The 20851-nt window shown below is 31.0% G+C and overlaps 2 protein-coding genes across 2 annotated transcripts; one reads left to right on the forward strand and one right to left on the reverse strand.

Moving 5' to 3' along the window:
- Window positions 1-10778: 10778 nt before the first annotated feature.
- LOC109795695 (homeobox-leucine zipper protein HAT22) lies at window positions 10779-13170 on the forward strand. Its single transcript, XM_020355192.3, has 3 exons — window positions 10779-11676; window positions 12319-12398; window positions 12730-13170. Exons 1-3 carry the CDS (start codon window positions 11236-11238, stop codon window positions 13046-13048), a joined length of 840 nt encoding a protein of 279 aa, XP_020210781.1. The 5' UTR covers window positions 10779-11235; the 3' UTR covers window positions 13049-13170.
- Window positions 13171-16345: 3175 nt separating this feature from the next.
- Window positions 16346-20184, reverse strand: LOC109797477 (homeobox protein knotted-1-like 2). Its single transcript, XM_020357526.3, has 5 exons — window positions 19382-20184; window positions 19127-19249; window positions 18888-19020; window positions 16864-17117; window positions 16346-16787 (listed from the first exon to the last, which is right to left on the reverse strand). The coding sequence occupies exons 1-5, from the start codon at window positions 19703-19705 to the stop codon at window positions 16584-16586; spliced, it is 1038 nt and encodes a 345-aa protein (XP_020213115.1). The 5' UTR covers window positions 19706-20184; the 3' UTR covers window positions 16346-16583.
- Window positions 20185-20851: the final 667 nt, after the last annotated feature.

Consider the following 20851-nt stretch of genomic DNA (forward strand, 5'->3'; position numbering starts at 1 on the left):
TAATAAAAATAAGGTTAAAAAGAACCTGAAATTTAAATCTTGGATAGACCATTATATATTAAGAGAACATCTATATAATTCATCATCCAAAAATAAAAACATCTAAGTAAATCGTGGCAATAGCTGATACGTAAAACTCACAGAAATGACCATAATATATAATACTACGATCGATCGTCAAGACACAATTTTGAAACTGAATTCCATATATATTTGTATAATAGCTATAAATCGTTTCGTTATTTTTATAAATAATATGTTTGTGTTGAATGTAGAAGTGGAGATAGAGTCATGAGAACTAGTCATTAATTAATTTAATTTAATTAATATTTTTGAATTCTAATTTTATGTATGTAATTATAAATATTTAGAGATAAAATTTTGTTGTTTATAATAATTTTATCTAATTTAAATATAATATCTTTAATAGAGAATTGTGATGTATATAAAAAAAAAAGGTGGAGGAAAGAATCATAAACACGATCGAACAGGTTTAATGGCTCAATTTTGCGAATTTATTTTTAGTTCAAATTATCATTCACAAGGCCACCACGAAACACATTATTCTTAGCATTCCCTTCACGTCTCTTCTCTATAAATTTTTAAAATTTGACATTGAGATTCTTACGAAATAGTTAATTATTAGATGTGAAGTTCCTGAGGACCTGAAAATTCCATATAATGGCTGTCTTTTCTAACCCTAGAGAATTGAAAACAAATCACTATTCCAAAGTTGACTTTAATCTCACTCACAAGCAACTTTGGCCGTGGTAGGAAATGCATATATAAAGAAATGAATTTGGTAATTAGAAATAAATATAAATTAAAGAAGTTGGTACCCCAGAAAAAGAAAAAATGATGATGAGGTTCGGAACTGTTAGCAAGACTAAGACTCTAAGAGTCATGGGAAAAGAAATGAAAAATTAAGATGTGATCTGATTGCTTGAGAAGCATGTTTCTTAGTGAACGTTGCTTTCGTATTTTCAGTTGTCATTCTTACTTGCTTCCCTTGATGGGTGCGTAGCTGCTTTTCAACTCTAACCACCAACTCTCCTTTCTCATTCTTCTTCATCAGCTACCTAGGGATGACAAATATACCTGTACCCACGAATAATACTCGAACCCGTCCCGACTTTAACAGGAAATACCCAGTTTGACCGGGTACGGGTACGGGTAAAACACGATATATTAAATCGAGTACGGGTACGGGTACGGGTATGCCCGTACCCGTACCCGTCCCCGTTTCCATTTTTAATTTAATACTCACTTTTAATTTAATTATATTAAAAGAAAATTAATATTTTTTATGTGTGATTATTTATTATAATATGAGATAGAAAAATAACTTAATTATAATTATAATATATTAAAAAAAATAATTTAAAAATATTATTTTTTTTACAAAAAATAAAAAATAAAAAAATTGACGGGTACGGGTACGGGTATACCCGATACCCGACGGGAACGGAGATGGGGATGAAAACCACATAACCGGCGGGTACAAGGACGGGGACGGGGATGGATTTGACTCGCGGGAACAGGGACGGGTATCATAAAACCCGTACCCGCCCCGCCCCATTGCCATCCCTAGCTACCATGTATTTCCAATTATTTTTATAAATGAATGTGATGTCAATAACCATTCAAAATCATGGATAAAAAAATATTTTTTTAAATGAATGTGATGCCAAATTGTCAATAATCATTAAAATTCATAGATAATTTTTTTTATTTAAAAAAAGAGTAGTAATCAGTCGGAGTTGTATATTAATTTTTTTATTGACTTTTTTTTAATCTATTTATCAAGAAAGGATAAGTATTATATAAATGTAGAACAGGTATAAGTGATACCCATGCATTCTTACAAGTTATTGAGATAATCCATTCATAAAAATAATTTTTTAATTTTAGAATATTTTATTCCTCTCTTTTCTTTATAAGTAATTATATTCTTATATAATCTTTTAAAATTTATAAAAAAAGTTAATATTAAAATAATCTTTTAAAATTTTGATCTAATAAACATTATTTAATAAATTTTAAAAAATGGTGAATGAATCATTAATCATTCATAAAATTAAATGAGTAAATTAAATTTGATTCATTTTTTATTTTTATTATATTAATAAATAATAGATAAATAGATACATACATCACTTTTATAAGTTACAAACCTTATCGATAGTTTCCTATAACACTGACCTATATTTATAGCATATTTGACATGAAAATATTAAATAATCATTAGACCCCAATACTGGTATTGTTATTTGGCTCATTCATGTACACTCAACCTTAAAAAATCACTGAGTGAAAACTGTAAAAATGTAAAGAAAAGAAAAAGCTTCACTTTATAGTGTTGTCACCGTCATTATATGAAAGATTTTCATGCACGGTAACAATTTTAAGTTGTGTATTTTTATTGTTTTTTTATTTCTCCTCTCATTTTTTCCTTCTCACTTTTCCAATGTCTCTCTCTCTTCTCAATATGTTCACTTTCTTTCATCTCTTCTTTCTCTTTTTCTTTCCTCTCTTCTATTTCTTTCTCATTTATCCCTTTTTTTCTCTGTTTTTTCTATAACTATTGACGTGAAAATTATCAATTTTTTTTTAGTTATTAAATATTTTTTAAAATTAATAAATATTTAAAAGTTGACTAATATTTATTTTCAGTGAAATTTAATATTGAAAATTTTAAATTTTTAAACATATATTTTAAAAATAAACTTTGTGTGAACATTAAACTCCTCGTTTAAATTAAGTATTTTAAATTTAATAAATTTAATTAACTTATTCAAATAAAAAAAATTATAAAATGAAGAAAATTTAAATCAAAACAATACAACTTTTAAGCATTTCTAGTCCTTTAAGATTTTAAATTTTTTCATCTAAACACAATGTAAAAGATATTTTTTAGGTTATTTACATTATTAATATGTGCTATGCTATGAAAAACGTATTAAAGATAATTTAGCAATTGTTCAAAGTAAGAGTATTCAAAAGGTATATCTCCCCTCTAATGTCTTTCCCTTGTTCTTATATAGTGCCTTGTAATTTTATTGTAACTTCAAAAATTTTAGGCATAAATCTCATGATTTAAGTCCTATTGGACTCCTATATTGAATGGACTTTATGAGTGATATTTTGACCATTTAAATTTGTCATTTAATGCTATTTAGGTTAGTTTTAGTACTAACACCATTTGAATCAAGTTCAGATCAACTCAAGAGGTTACATCAGGGTAAAGATCAATGATTGGAGACATTTGATGAACGTCTCAATAGTTAACTCACCAATGACCTATCTTGGTTGTAATGCTAGAAAAAGCAACACTACATCCTCCGAAATTTTAACCAAAAACTCTTTTAAATGATTTTCTGAATTATTTATCATTGACATTTATAATTTTTTAATTAATTTTTTTTAATTAGTTGTTTCATTCGGAATACATATTCGGACAATTTATCATTTTCCTACTAGAAATGTCCAATATGAAAAATATATCATCAAAAAAATAAAAGACAAAACAATAAAAAAAAAAGTGAAAATTTGACTTTCCAAGTCATACACTTAAGTAGACCAACATTCAAATGATTTATATAATTTTGTGGAAATGTTTTGAAAGTTATACAAAAGTGTCTTAAATTTAACAATGTTTTGTATTATCCAAAAAAAAAATTATGTTTGTTCCATTCTTCAAACTCATTATGTAGTGATTATTCATCTTCTACACTAAAAAAAATATATATATTTTATAATAATACAATATTTATTATTAAAAATTATTTTTAGTTATAGTAATATATAATATATATTGTTAAATTTTATTTAAAAACAACACTAAAATTATATATATTATATATCAAATTGACTTATGCTTACATATTATATACTTATAATAATATTTTTTATAACATTTTTTTGTAGTGCTAGTGAAAGTAAGATTTCATATTCATTAATTTGACATTTTTTTTATTAACTCTTGTAACTTTGAATGTTTAATATGAACTTATGATGTGCTCTTAAATCTTATAAATCTATGAAAATTTCCAAATATTATAAATTCTTGTAATATAAATTTATTAAAATATAAAATACACAATCTTGATTATAATTTATTTAAAATAAATTTTATAAATAATTACATTTTTATATAATCTTCTAAAGTCCTTTTAAGACTTTTTTTATCAAAAAATATTTTTTCACGTACACAAAGTCAAAAACTAAAATTTGACAAACTTGCTTTAGAGACTTATCATTTTTACTAATTTTGTCAAATTTTATTAATTATCAATTTTAAATTTAACACTTGCAAGTTTGGGACAAACTGATTTTGAAGAATTTGGTCATTTTTATAGTAAAAAGTTGTTTGCAAAAATATCTTAATATTGTTTTTTTTATCAAATTTATCCCAAAAAAGAATTCATTTTATTTACGCATTGTTCCGGTATTGGAGACCGCCGCCGAAGAACCCTTAGCGATACCGTGCTAAAGGACCGGGCAGTAGTCTTAACCTAGAACATTCGATGAGAGTCATCTGCCGCCTTAGACCTAATCATTGCTATATATAACGGTGTGACGTTATAGACATGAATCGCACTTATGATCCCATAAATCACGCCCCATTATGGACTCGTAACTCCCGGTATTTATTACCGTTCCCACGGATCGTGGGATCTTATTGATTGTCCGAGTGAGCCAGTTAATCTCCCCATATTTGGGTCCCTCTTGTGTGATCGGCATTTTACCGACCTGCCTCTGGTCAGCCAATCTGGTCGGCCAATGGGAGACCACCACGGTACATAGCCCTCCATGCTCGAGCACTAAGGTGCGAAGAGCATGTTAGATCGGTATTTTACTGACGTGCCTTGGATCGGCCAATATGGTCGGCCAATGGGAGACCACCACGGTACATAGCCCACCATGCTCGAGCACTAAGGTGCGAAGAGCATGTTAGATCGGTATTTTACTGACGTGCCTTGGATCGGCCAATATGGTCAGCCAATGGGAGACCACCACAGTACATAGCCCACCATGCTCGAGCACTAAGGTGCGAAGAGCATGTTAGATCGGTATTTTACTGACGTGCCTTGGATCGGCCAATATGGTCGGCCAATGGGAGACCACCACGGTACATAGCCCTCCATGCTCGAGCACTAAGGTGCGAAGAGCATGTTAGATAGGCGCTTTGTTGACCTTTTCCGACCTTAAAGTGCTATTCACACTAAGGTTTTGGGTCGTCTAAATTCTGACCTTAAAGTGCTCTTCACACCAAGGTTTTGATCGTATAAATGCCGCCCTTAAGGTGCTCTTCACGCCAAGGTGTAGATGATTAAGAATGTCGACCTTAAAGCGCTTTTCACGCCAAGGTGTAGTTCGTAGAAATCCGACCTTAAAGCACTCTTCACGCCAAGGTGTAGGTTGTAGAAATGTCGACCTTAAAGCGTTCTTCACGCCAAGGTGTAGTTCGTAGAAAATCCGACCGTGTAGATTGTAGAAATGCAGACCTTAAAGCGTTCTTCACGCCAAGGTGTAGTTCGTAGAAAATCCGACCGTGTAGATTGTAGAAATGCCGACCTTAAAGCGTTCTTCACGCCAAGGTGTAGTTCGTAGAAAATCCGACCTTAAAGCGCTCTTCACACCAAGATGTAGTTCGTAGAAAATCCGACCTTAAAGCGCTCTTCACGCCAAGGTGTAGTTCGTAGAAAATCTGACCGTGTAGATTGTAGAAATGCCGACCTTAAAGCGTTCTTCACGCCAAGGTGTAGTTCGTAGAAAATCCGACCTTAAAGCGCTCTTCACGCCAAGGTGTAGTTCGTAGAAAATCCGACCGTGTAGATTGTAGAAATGCCGACCTTAAAGCGTTTTTCACGCCAAGGTGTAGTTCGTAGAAAATCCGACCGTGTAGATTGTAGAAATGCCGACCTTAAAGCGTTCTTCACGCCAAGGTGTAGTTCGTAGAAAATCCGACCGTGTAGATTGTAGAAAATCCGACCTTAAAGCGCTCTTCACGCCAAGGTGTAGTTCGTAGAAAATCCGACTGTGTAGATTGTAGAAATGCCGACCTTAAAGCGTTTTTCACGCCAAGGTGTAGTTCATAGAAAATCCGACCGTGTAGATTGTAGAAATGCCGACCTTAAAGCGTTCTTCACGCCAAGGTGTAGTTCGTAGAAAATCCGACCGTGTAGATTGTAGAAATGCCGACCTTAAAGCGCTCTTCACGCCAAGGTGTAGTTCGTAGAAAATCCGACCCTGTAGATTGTAGAAAATGCCGACCTTAAAGCGCTCTTCACGCCAAGGTGTAGTTCGTAGAAAATCCGACCTTAAAGCGCTCTTCACGACAAGGTGTAGTTCGTAGAAAATCCCCTTAAAACGCTCTTCACGCCAAGGTTCAACAGGTAGTTTAATTGTGCGACAACCATTAAAATAAAATCTATACAGTGTCATAATTATCCAAGATCAACGAAGCCGAAAAATTCAATTGAAGACAGATTGAATAAGGATAACAATTGGAATTAGCCATGCGAATTCATCGTCATATCTTCTTGTTTAATTATTATACATGCATGCATTTCCTAATAAATTTATATATTTAATTTCAACTAAAGTTAAGAAATCCATACAATACACACATGCTCACCAATTCACGACACGATCATTCGGGATTGTATATCTTTATATCACAAAAGGTTGGGACCAAAAACTTGCCATGATTTTTATTTTTTTTTTAAATCCACTATTCCGTATAAATTATTAGGTGACCACGTGAAAGTAGCCATGACTTAATAATGATTTCCTATTTTATGAAGAAAAAATTGCCATCTGAATAAATTAAATTGATTGTTCTTGAGATTTAATTATGATTTCCTATTATGATTAATTGTAAAATTAAAACTGCTACCGGTTTGAACTAGGTAATTAAGTAACAGTGCAAACCCTAACACTTTCGAGTGTAAATTGATAGATAATACCTTATTCGATAGGAGTTGGAGCATATCCTCTGACGTATCCATCTGATCCAGAGTCGAAATACGGAGTGGAGCGACAGATAAGTAATAATAAGAGGCATAATGAAAAGGAGCACAACACACACCACACGCGGGAGAGACCCCGGGCAATTCCCGTGCGATCTCTCCCCAAACCAATAGAACATTTTTTTTATTAAGATTTTTTGACCTGCCATGCAAGCGCACCTGACATGGCAAAGGTTGGATGACAAGATCACTCAGGACTCAAAAACCCCAACCGACGAAGCGTTTTGAGGTAAATTCATCCCGAAATCCACATAATTTCCACCTCAAAGCTTCACATGATACACTAAATTTAAAACATCCGAGATCTGCAACATATGTAGCTGGCGGAAGAGACACCGCTTCAGAAACAAGCAAGAACAATCCGACGTGCATACATAGAAATCAAGAAAGCCAGAGCAACTGAACCGATCGGCGCGAATCTGCGTTCTTGTCATCGGTTCTCCGCTATACCTCTGTACCATAGATCAGACGCTAAAAACATCAGATCTAAGAGAAACCTAATCGATGCAAGACTCCGATTGAATGGTGTGGTTTCCGGCCAAAACCACCATCGGCGTGTAAATGTGGTTCCGATCCATGTAAATCCAGTCACGAAAGGCGTGACGGAGACGAAGACGAAGGAAGAACTACATCTATGCATTGAGCGAAATCGGCGCGATAGAGAAAACCGTCCTTGGTGAGCCTACGAAAGCGCGCGCGAAGCATTGCCGTGGCTCCATGAGAAACTTCGCAGCTCCTGTGAGAACTGTCGAAATCCTCTCGACGAGCTTCGCCGAATCATTGGCGACCGCGTGACTGACGCTGGAGTTTCGTATCCGCTGCTGGATATGCTGTCGTCGATGTTAATGACGGAGGCCGGCTCGACGCTTCGGAGAACAATGGTCACACAAGGCAACCAAGATGTGAGATGCAGTTTTACCTGCCCCACGGTGGGCGCCAAAATGTTCCGGTATTGGAGACCGCCGCCGAAGAACCCTTAGCGATACCGTGCTAAAGGACCGGGCAGTAGTCTTAACCTAGAACATTCGATGAGAATCATCTGCCGCCTTAGACCTAATCATTGCTATATATAACGGTGTGACGTTATAGACATGAATCGCACTTATGATCCCATAAATCACGCCCCATTATGGACTCGTAACTCCCGGTATTTATTACCGTTCCCACGGATCGTGGGATCTTATTGATTGTCCGAGTGAGCCAGTTAATCTCCCCATATTTGGGTCCCTCTTGTGTGATCGGCATTTTACCGACCTGCCTCTGGTCAGCCAATCTGGTCGGCCAATGGAAGACCACCACGGTATATAGCCTTCCATGCTCGAGCACTAAGGTGCGAAGAGCATGTTAGATCGGTATTTTACTGACGTGCCTTGGATCGGCCAATGGGAGACCACCACGCATATAATTAAAATAATGATCTCAAACACACTCTATGCGCGAAAAAAATTCAATACACTGTTTCATAGTTATCAAAATGTTTGAATCCAGCTAATTATAGTTTCTAAAATTGCAAGTGTAATGATTTCAATTCTCAAATTTATAAAAATATTTTTTAAATATTAAATATTATAAATGAAATACTAGAGTGAGAATTTTATAAAATTAAAATTAAAGTAATATTACTCCAAAATTTTATGTTATATACATTAGAATATTCGCATTTTGTACACGCGGATGTGTGGTGCGGACAAGTTATAAGATTCTATATCTTATGCACTGCGCAAATTAATAAAAAGTTAATAAAAAAAAAAACTTTTATTGGCCAGCCAATTGGAGCAGTGTCTTCCTGGTCAACCCCCATTCCTTAAAGACATCACTGTCCTGTCACACACCCATACATTAAAGGAGAAAAAAGATTCATAAAGGCAAATGATAAAAAAATATATATTAAAATTAATATAAAAATTAAGAAAGTTCCATATTTATCGATAAAGAATTTATACTTAACAAGAAATTAAGTATATTCCAAATTTTAACCCCACAGTTAATTAAATTCATAAATCTAATTAATCAAGAAGTTTTTTTTTTCCTTTCTTTAGAAAATTGAAACCACAACTACATAGAGCTAGCTATCCCTCAAAAGAAGGGTAGAAATAGTGGGGGAAGGCACCTCCCAAATACAAAGAGATTGGGTGATTGGGTCCAACGAGATCAACCAAGAACAAGCAACACCAGATAAGCATATTCATGAAACGGAGGGCAAACATTGGAATTAGTAATCTTAACAAGGTGATCGGATTATAAGATTCCACGCATAAACTTCGTTCTTATTCCTTTATCCCAAGCAAGACGATGACCATGAAGAAGCGCCAATTAATCAAGAAATTCTAAATTTTTAAAGTAATTTTTATCATAAATCTCTAATTATTTAAGAAAAAGGACGGTTTAATTGTTTCATGTAAAGAAAAATTAATGATTATAATAATTTTTTTTGAGAAAAATCAAATAGAAATCATTATGAAACTAAAACCATATTATTCGTTATATATCATTTTATGAACAGAAATACAATTAAACCGCAAAAGAGCTGAAGTATTCCCTCAATTTCCACCTATACTGTATAGTCACATACGATGATGATAATGATATATAGCACCGCATAACTTTTGCAGAGTTTGTCCTGCTAGAAGAGAGAGTAACTTTCTCGTGGTAAACCTTTTGACCAAAAGAGAGATGAGAATTTCATAATTCGAGAAAAAGAATCATTTTCTTCATAATTTTTCATATTTTTCCTTAAATCTCTCAATTTCAACAAATAGAAAAAACATATATATTACAGTATGAACATTTATTTTATTAATAAAAATAAAGTTAGTCAAATAAAATAATAGCTATAATACGGGATTACTAATCATATTAAGAATCACCTTAAGACAACAATTAAAAAATAATACATATTTTTTATTTATTAAAACTATAACAAATGCATTGATAAAGTTAACTATATATTTGTATAAAAAAATCATTTCTTAACCATCACCTTAGAAATAAATACAAAACTTTATAATAATTTGATATAGGGGTTGTGTATGTTATTTTCTTATCAGAAATGCAATTTTATTTCAATAATTTTTATATACAAGTTTTGACGGATAATTAATCTGTTGGTAAATATTCATGACAAATGCTGATTCCTTAAAAAAATATATTAATTTAAAAATAAAAGAATATTACAAATATATTATATTGTTTTTAAGCACATTTTTAACATGATTTTAATAAAAACTTTCTATCATCGAAAGTAATTAGTCAACACTATATATATTTTCCTTTGATGCATTAATAATTAGGGGGTTGCTATTGTATCCCTAATAAATGAGAGGTTTTGGTACTGTATCTGATGTGTATGTACACATCATTTAAATGTCATGTCAACCTTTTAAATAAGAATTATTTTGTATTTAAATTTTTATATTATTTATTTTTAAGTTTTTATAAATATTTTTATATTATACCATAGAAATCCTTGTCTTCGTGCACCGTGATATCGTTCTCCTCCTCCCCTCTTACGTAATGTTTATTTTTATACATACTTATTTTTAATGTAAAATTATACACAAATTTGCAATATAATTAATAAAAAAATAATATATAACAATTGTTATATATTTATTTCATATCTTTATATTTCAAAATAATAGTTATTATATTACAAAATTTTAATTTACATATATTAAAATATTATATAAAAATAAAAAAATTTCAATAAATTACGCAACGCACGGATCCATATCTAATTATAAAGAAAATTCGAAAACTATAATATAACCAAAAAGAGGCAGATTAGATACTGAGATTTGTAAAAGGGGCACATGACTAATATCATATTCGGGACAAACAACATAAGCAAATTCTTATAAACGTGAACTTCAGTTGTGAATTTTAAATAAATAAAAAATTTAAAATGACATGGATTTTACATGATGACACATAAATTTATATAAATGACATATCATCAATAGTACTAGTACCCTTCTTTTATAGAGAGTACCATAGAAATTTTCTAATAATTATATATTTCGTTTCTTTCTTGATAAACAATAAATGAATCCCCACAAAGCTACTCAATTATAAATTGTTCCCTTTGACCCTCCCACAACTCTCCATTGTACCTCACATCCTCTTTGTTCATTACTATACACTATTGAGAAGATTGCAAGGTATAGGTACATACTAGTACTGCGTCAATTCAACGTTGTTCATGGGGTTTGATATCTCTATCCCAGGGCTTCGACTTGGTCTTGGTCTTGGCCTCCACGATCACGATGAACACAAGCAAAGACGTCAAAGGCAGAAGAAAAAGGAAGCGGATCCGTGTAATAAGGCTTATCCATCACTTACGTTAGGACCACCACCCGATGATGACGTCGAGGCAAATAATAATGAACCAATTTCAAAGACCGAATCCGATGAATATTATTATTTCCATCCACATGCGTCTTCTCCAAGTGCAGTGTCTTCGTTTTCCAACTCGTGTATCAAGAGAGATAGAGATCAGTTCGCGGGAGAAGAGGTTGAGAAGATTCTGTCAAGGGTTGTCGATGTCCATGAAAATGGTAACCCCAACAAGAAACTTAGGCTCACCAAACAACAATCTGCAATCTTGGAAGATAGCTTCAAACAGCATTCTACTCTCACTCCGGTATCTTCAATTTCTAAACTCTACATCCACCTCCAACATCTTTTTACTATTTTCCAAGAAAACTTTGAAATTACTTTTGTGTTTTCTATTTGAATATATTAAAAACTTTATTTAAGGATTAATAAGATATTTATTTAAGGACTAAACAGTTTATGTTAGTTTATTTTTCTTTTTTTTACCAATAGTTGAATGGGTTTTAATTTATTTAACAAGCACCCTCTCTCCTTCTTTCACTCTGAATGTTTTTGTTTTTTTACCAACAATATATATCACAAAGACAGTAATGAATATTAGTTTTAATATTAATTTGTCATCATGCAACTATGGATCTATCGAACTTCACAGTAAGGGAACCCTAATAGTTCTTTCACTTTCGGTGTGCCTGAACTTATGCTATTACCTACAAAATTTATTGTGTAGTATATCAAGACTTAAGATTTTTTAGGATATATATATAGCAGCTTGTTAATTACTCCCAATTAATTATTACTAGTGCATACTAATATATTTTTTTTATCCATTTCTGTATACTAATATGATTTTGAGTCTTAATTTCGATGTTGATGTTTTAAAATGATTTGTTGTTATTCTGATCTGGAAGCCCTTTTAACGCACTTTGATTTACTCTGGCATTTGCTTCAGAAACAGAAGCAAGAATTGGCAAAGAAGCTGAATCTGAGACCTAGACAAGTGGAGGTGTGGTTTCAAAATAGGAGAGCCAGGTTAGTTTGGCTTATATATATTTGGACCGCATATTCATATAAATTACAAAAAAAATTTGTTTGATGCAGCAATCCATGTTTGCTGTAGATTAGAAAAATATTAATTACTAACAGTTTCTTTAACTCAATTTTTTAAATATATTTTAAATTATTAATTAAAAATATAAAATTGTGTAAATAAAGTAAAATATTTTATAATTTTGAATAAATTTTAATTAAAGAATGTAGCAGAAAGAATGTTTTAGAGAATAGATTATAGAATCTGTTGACGGTGTGATATTATCATTCTTGAATTAATTAATGTAATTGTTATATATGCATGTGTGTGTAGGACAAAACTGAAAGAAACTGAAGTGGAGTGTGAGTTACTGAAAAAGTGGTGTGAAAGTCTAAGGGAAGAGAAGAAGATGCTGCAAAAAGAGTTGGAAGAACTTAAATTGATGAAAGCAAGGGTGGGAGTGGGACCCTATTATATGCAGCTTCCGGTGGCAAGCCTTACAATATGCCCCTCGTGTGACAAAATTTACGGTGGCAGCGGCGCTACCAAAAATGGCTCCTCTCCCACCACGCCTTTGCTTCTTGGGCCCAAGGCCCATCATAGCTTCTATAAAAGTAACTATACATTCACCCAATCATCCGCAGCATGCTAGCTAGTAGCTACGGTGGCTAAATACAACTTTTTCCCGCATTTTTTTTCCTATGCTGTTAATTACTGTTTTAAGATATTAATTAAGCATTTAATAAATAAATTAACCTTTTTTATTTTATTAAACTCACAACAGAGAACACGTTTAAAATTATAATAACAATGTATTGATAATACTTTTTTTTTATGATTTTTTTTTCTAACTTTAATTTGTTAATAGTACCTTTACTTTACTATAAAGTTGACTGTGATGGTTATTTTTTTAATTTTTATATTTGTTAGAGTTATTTTCTTGAAGAATATGTCACTTTACCAGATATATATGCATCGGTATAACCCATATCCTATAAAAAGAAGTCTCTAAAAAGTAAAAATATTTTCGTTCAAAATAAAAGTTTATATTTAATATATAAAAATGAATATGAAACCTAGAGAGAGATCCAATATTACGTTTTTCTTATAAAAAAAAAAAAAAAAAAACTAAACTGTTACGTTTAACAAATAACTACCACCGAATCGAAACCCATGGCAATGACTATGAGTCCAGTCATTCCACTGAAAGCAATTTTTGACGGCGGGCCGGTCCATCATTCTCTTTGAAAAATTTTGAAATTCGGGCCAAATTTTAGGCCCTTTAGGGGCAAAAGGCTCAAATGGATCTACTAATGCATATCCCCTTGCAGTGGAAAGAAGCATTTGAAAATGCTTTGTATCCTATTTTGGTGCAAACTATTTCAATGATTTTGTTTATCCTATGACTTCAAGGTTTTCAGCTGTGGAAAGAAGCATTTGAAAATACTTTGTATCCTTAGGTAATTGAATTTTTATTGCTTCATGATATATACATCTCCTTTTTTCCTATAAGTACACCTCCTTTTAAAAAAAATAATTAAAAATTTTAAAATATTTTTTAATTTTTTGTTTTAAATTTTTTAATTTTACATCCACAACATTTAATTTAGTATTTTTTTTTCACACATCTTTCCTTCTTTTTTCAATTTTTTATATACCTTCTTATTTTTCCTTCACCCCACCTATTTTAGTAACATGTGAAAATTGAAAAAGAGAAAAAAAAAAGTGTGTGAATAAAAAGAAAAAAGTAACAAATTGAAAGTTGAAAGTGTAAAATTAATTTTTTTAAAAAAAAATTATAATATTTTATAATTTTTTTTTAAAAGGAGGTGTACTTATAAAAAAAAAATGTATATATCATAAGCCTTTTTATTTTATAAAAAAAAGGATAGTAACAAATGTTACAAACCCAACTTATTTGAGTTTTGGGCTTTTTAATAAAATAACCGTGATGTGTATCTCATCATACCTTCGTCATATTGAAACTTGAAATTTTAAGGTTACACACACCGTTGGATTTTATTTTATTTCTTTGAAGGGACCACGTAATTTATTAAATCGGATTAAGAGTTACATCATGAGAAGTAAAGACTTTCAAGGTGACTTATCATGCTAACAAAAACATTCATTCATTTATTATTTATCAGTTAGGTAAATAAATTCATTCAATTTATTCATTACAATAAAAATAAATAATTAATAAGATTTAATTTATTTATTTAATTTTATGAATAGTTAAAAATTTATTTACTACTTCTTTAAAACTTTATTATACTGAAATTAAAAAAAATTATATAAAAATGTAATAATTTATAAAAATATTTTAAAAATAAAAATCATTAACTTTTTAAAAATTATTTTTAAGGATAGATTGAATATTCATTCATAAAAAAATATTAATAAATGAATTAAATGAATTCTTTTTACTTTAAATGGATTAAATTGATTGAATTTTTATTTAAAATTCTAAAAAAATATAGATTAATAAATTAATTTTTCCTAATTCATTCTTATCTGCCAAAAAAAAAATCCGATCTATTCTTTTCACCCCTAATTATTATCCAGCCATATATAACCTCTTGAAAATAATATTTATTAAATTCATTAAAAATGATCATAAATACTACAAGTCCAAATATTTAATACTTTAAAAAGTTCTTACGATAATTTTAAATTACTTTTGTTTTAATTTATCTTGACTATGTATGATTAATATTTATTGTCGTATTTACTATTTTCAATTAATTGTAAAGGAAAAAAATTGATAATTTTTAGGGTCATATGTTTTTCCTTTTAAATATTTAACACAACATACCTATAACTCAAATTCAAGAGAATTGATTAAATTGAAATAAGTTTCTTACCAGTTGATTGAGCTATTAAAAAATTATTTCAAACTAAGCTATTAGAAAACTAAATTGAATGAACTATAAAAAATAGTCAATTATTTTTTATAAAAAAACTAAATTGAATTTAAGTTCAGTTATAAAAACTAAATTACTATTAAAATCAGTTTCATTTAGTTCAAATCACAACAAAAAAATTGATTTATAATGAAAAATAATTTAATTCAATACAAAATATAATTTACGTAGATGAAACATCTGACTAGTGGTTAAAAAAAAGCCGTGACATTTTTGTTGAACACTCAACCAGTCCTTTTCTTTTCTGTTCAATAAACCATAGTATATCTGTATATATGTCCAAGCAAATATAAAGTCATTACTTAGCAGTTACTCAGGTGCTGAAATACATAAAAAGAATCCTTGGACTGGGATTATTTTGTCAACCATGCTTAATGATCCTATCGACCAAGAAAAATGACAAATGCGTTTCACAAGTCAGGCCAAGCAAAAGTATAAAATGTTAAATAAAGTATCCTCTCATGAGGAGTGATTTCGACACGTATTAGTTTATTGAATCAAACTAATTGGATTTTATTTGAGTTAAACCAACACTTTAGAAACTTAAAAAGCGCAACTGATCATCTAAAATGCAAGTTTAAATGAACAAAAGAGTTTGAAGGCACGTGAATAACATAGTTAAAACGTAGAAATCAATAAATAACAAAAATAGCTAGAGCATATAGACTTCTCCAATTGTCTGATAAATGAACTCCCAAATATTAGTTCAAGCAATATCTTATAATTTAAGACAAATTTCAGTTTAAGCAATTCATACCTAATTCCTTGGCATACAAATAATCTTGAACCTATAAACATTATTTCTTTAACTTAGAATATATATATATATATATTAGCTTAAGTTAACAATTAGATCTATTAAAGAGTTATCATCTCCCGATAAATATTATTCCATAAAAACAAATAGAGATCAAACTAATAACATGTTATTACCAAAAAAAAAAAAAACTACCAACATGTTCGAGAGACATAATTAAGTGCAATCATACAATACCACGAAAGGAATTAAAGCCCAGGGAAACAAGTTACAAATTTAAGAAAATATATTATTCCATTTTTTAATGTCAAAAAGGCTTATCAAAACAAAGTATGAATAACTAATTTATATCGAACATTAAAAACGGATTTACAAATAGAACACAAAATGAAAACCTAAACTTTACATCACAATTCCAAAGGGCTTATCAAGCCCTAACTAAATACTAGTTATGACTTTTGACTCGATCGAATGTGTATATTTATAATATAATACTGGATGCATGGTTATGGCCCTAAACGGTAATGGCCATCAGCTAAGTAGTGACCATCCATATAGAGAGTTGCGTTCTGTGAATGTAGGCCATCCATAACCATAAATTGCATGTCTTCCGATGGTTTCCAGTGGCGTTTCCTTTGATTTATGAACCAGTTATTTATTTGCTTCTGGTCCAAACCAGTTGCTTCAGCCAGCGCCACCTTCTCTGATTCCTAAGGTTAATTTATAAAAACTAATTTAGAACTGAAGAAATATACTGCATATATATCAAAAATTAAATCTACATACCGAAGGATATGGCCATTTGTAGTGTAATTCCCACCAGCTAAGTAGCTTTTGCCTAGCATCTTTGGGCAGTTTTCCTTTTTTCTTTTTCTTGGAAAGTTCTTGCTTAAGGCTACTTAAGTAACCGCTGTATTTCCTGAGCAAGTGGCTTTTGAGTTCACGGTCTTCCACCTGGGGATCAATCTCGGCCACTTCTGTTTCTCCACCACTGTTCTCGTGAACCTCTTCCGATGAACCAACGTATTCACACTTATCATCTGCTCAACATGCCAATACATATTATAGTGCATGTATTATAGGTAAGCATCTCATAATTAAACTGGGGGATGTTCATCTAGCCAAATAGAAATAAATAAGTAATTAACTACTAACTAGAATTGAAATATATCTTGAAATACAAAAATGATTCATGGACAAAAATAGGGGATATGAATATTGACCAAAGTAACGGGGCTTTTACAAGAATCAGCTGTCTATTAACATCCAAGTATTAAAAAACAGGAAATGTCGCAAAACTGCAAATAAGTCTCTTTAAGGAATTTATTAAGAAATAGGCTTGAAATAAAAATAAATTATAAAAAAATGTTATGAACACACTTTTATCTCCAAATTCAGATGCACTAAATGCATTCATTCCAAAAGGAGTAATTTCCGGATTTTGTGGACAGAAATAAACACAGACTTAAATGAGACCGGACGGTTCACGTGTTAAACATTTATTAAGAATCTAAAAAGCTTACTTCCTCCGTTTTTTATTCATAATCATTTTGTCAGGATTTATCATTTTTTTTTATTGTCATTTTACTAAAATCAATAATTTATTAATTTTTTTTCTTATTTTTACCCTTGATAATTAATATATGTTTATTGAACAATGTGTCTATTTATTTCTAATATCTACCTATTTTTTCTCCAACCACCTCTGTAAAATTAATGTTACATTTAAAAAAATAATATGTTTCTAACAAAATATTATAAAATAATATAGTGTAGAATAGAAAAGTAAATAATAAATATTTTTGAAAACTAAAATATTAATCATTTTCTTAAATCTCGTACAAAACCTTAAACGACTATGAATAAAAAATGGATGAAATACAAAACTAACGGTATCTTAGGAGATGCGGGTGATTGGAACCGCATCCAATGTGTTTATTCGTAGTAGTTACTTTAGACTAAAAAAAAATGTGACTAAAAATAGCATTCATTTTGTTGTAAAATGTCCCAGAACTGGCCTCTGCAATGATGTGAATGTATGTCAAAGAATATTATACCACAAGAACCAATGAATCCAAGAAAAGATAGCACACTTATTATTAATTCAATAGAAAGTAACTTTGTTAAATATCAAAAGAACATTTTATTTTGTTTTACGTGGTAGGCATGGATTAGTCACATTTCACAATCAAAATCAAAATCTATAAAAATTAATAAAAACTTTATATCAATCACTAAAAAAAACACATTTTTTAACAAATAAAACAGATTATATATCTTGCATTTTTTTCTTCTTCTTTAAAGTAATACATAAAATAAAGAATCATATGAACTACTAGAGTGTAACGGTGAAAGTTAAAATAAATACTCGAAGATTTAAGATCGATAATGATTGAGGAGGCAACTGCAATCTTTTTTATATGATGAAAAAGTATAGACTCGTAGCCATAGGTGTGAGGTGATTAGGGTTGTATGCTTAATGAATGTCCTTTACTCTCTTGTCTCTTCTGGGTCCCTCTCCAAGATAAAAGAAGGTAAAACATTCGGTCAAAATTTCCCGACTCCAAATGCAGAAATACACCAAGTTTATTAAGGTCAATAATCACACACGATCCAGACCAAACTTTTGTTGCAGTATCATATAATTGTTGGTTGTATTATTTTACAATTTCCTGTATTTAGTTTGTTCTCAACGACATGAAAATTAAAATGAGGAAAATTTGCATCGCAGAAATTGAAGGAAACGAGTAACCAAACGAAACACAAGGAATAGTGTCCTCCACTCCTACAAAGAGAAAAGATAAACATACCAGAGAATATCCGCACGGTTCCATTGCAAAGCGTGTTGAGCTGAGTTTCTACCCCACGCATGAAATCCATAGCCTCTTGTATAGGCCTCGTTAATTCCTCTCGATACTTCACAAGCATGTCATAGTAAGCTTCCTGTTTTCCACAAACCATAGTTCAAACTCTAAAACTAGTCACAATTAGCAAAACAAAACCCCAAAATGGGAAAGTTGAGAATAAGAATTAAAAACCACACACCGACCATGAATTGATCAAGTTCTGGGTCCTTGCAACTTTCCCTGGACCTAACCATAGATCGCTGCCGTGCCTCAAAATCCTGCAGAACCGCAGCCAAACGCGCCACCGCCTCTGGCGGAGCTCCCACCTAAAAATATGAAAAATATTTAAATAAATAAATGAAACTATTTAATTTATGTGTACATATATGGGGCATACATATATTTATACTCAAGCTTTTTTATGTTGATGAGAAAGTAATCAACTAATCATTGAGAACCTTTTGGCAATCCGTGTAAACTTGTAAAAGATTTAAGTAGTGAGGATGGGCAATGATTTTGGCTTTGATGGCTTCAATTTCGTCAGAGCTCTGAGTCCCTCCTTGAAGATTTGGACTCATTAGAGGATAGTGGAAGTTGGTGGACTCGGTTTTCACTTGATCGGGTTGAAAACAGTGACCCGATCCACCCGATTGAAGATGAAAGGTGTTGAATGGAAGCTGTTGGTGGCGATTTCCAACACTTGAACCACAAGCCAAGGAGTACAACAAATTTGCCCTTGGACTTGTGTTTTCGCTCAGGTGATTATTAGTGAATTCCTCCATTTTATTCAATTTAAGAAAAAGAATAAAAAAACTCTCTCAAACACAATCAGCTATTGTAACCCAGATGAACTAGAGGTTCAATATGACGAAGAAACGACGGAAACAAACCCTACGTTATTGTGAATTGGCGGAAATTTATGAGGTGAGCAACGTAAAACCCTAAAAGACTAAGATTGGTAATATATTGTGATATGGACCACAGAGTCAACTGCATAAGTCAGATTGAATTTATGGTGGTGAGGGAAGCCAAGGGTATGGTTTGGGAGGATTTTAAAGGAAGAGGAAGTGATGTTGTGATTTGCACCACCAAAGATTGGGCAAAAGACAGGGTAGAGAAGAGAGAAAATTGCACATGATTAGTTGTACAGGAAGTGATGAACAAACGAGAGAGAAAGAGAGAGAGGAGCACTGCAATCCAAAATCCGGCAATGTCACCGTGTCTAGAATGAAGTTGACAAAACCCTCTTTCGTTTTGAGGAAAAAATATATTTAATAATTGTGCAAATTATATACTAATTACCCTACACGATAAGCCTCAGACATTTGGCCATGGATTTCTTGCTTTGATTATTTTTTTTTTCTTTTCAATTTCCTGAACAATTATTGCACAGTTCAAATGTAACTCTTGCGTGTATATGGTGTTATATGTTATATTTTACCTGTCATGTCACTCATGCGTAAAGAATCCATGAGTGTTCTTATCATTCATGTCTTGTTAGGGTAAGAGAAAATAAATAAGAAATAAAATCGGGAGTGAGAATAAGTAAAATCGTTTAAATAAAAAGGAATAAGAAAATAAAAAATTAAAAGGTGATAACTTTATTTTTTTATTTAATTTTATTTTTTTCCTTCTCTTTTATAAGTATATCGTATTTTTTTTATCTACTTATCATTTATTTATTTTTAATTAAACAACTAAAATTTTATTTTATTTTATTATATATTTTTACTTATTTTTTTATTTTCATCACTCTATTTCTCATTTATTTCTTTATTCTCTACTAAATACACACTTAATATAAAAATTAAAAGCATATTTAAGATTTCTTTTCACTTTATTGTAAGAAAATAAGGTGGAAAGGAAATGATAATAGTAGCCGAATTATTAATTATAACAAAATTTTATTAAATTATATTTTTCAAAAA

This window comes from Cajanus cajan, chromosome 6 (assembly GCF_000230855.2).
Source record: "Cajanus cajan strain Asha chromosome 6, NIPB_CcT2T_4, whole genome shotgun sequence".
Classification (NCBI taxonomy): domain Eukaryota; kingdom Viridiplantae; phylum Streptophyta; class Magnoliopsida; order Fabales; family Fabaceae; genus Cajanus; species Cajanus cajan.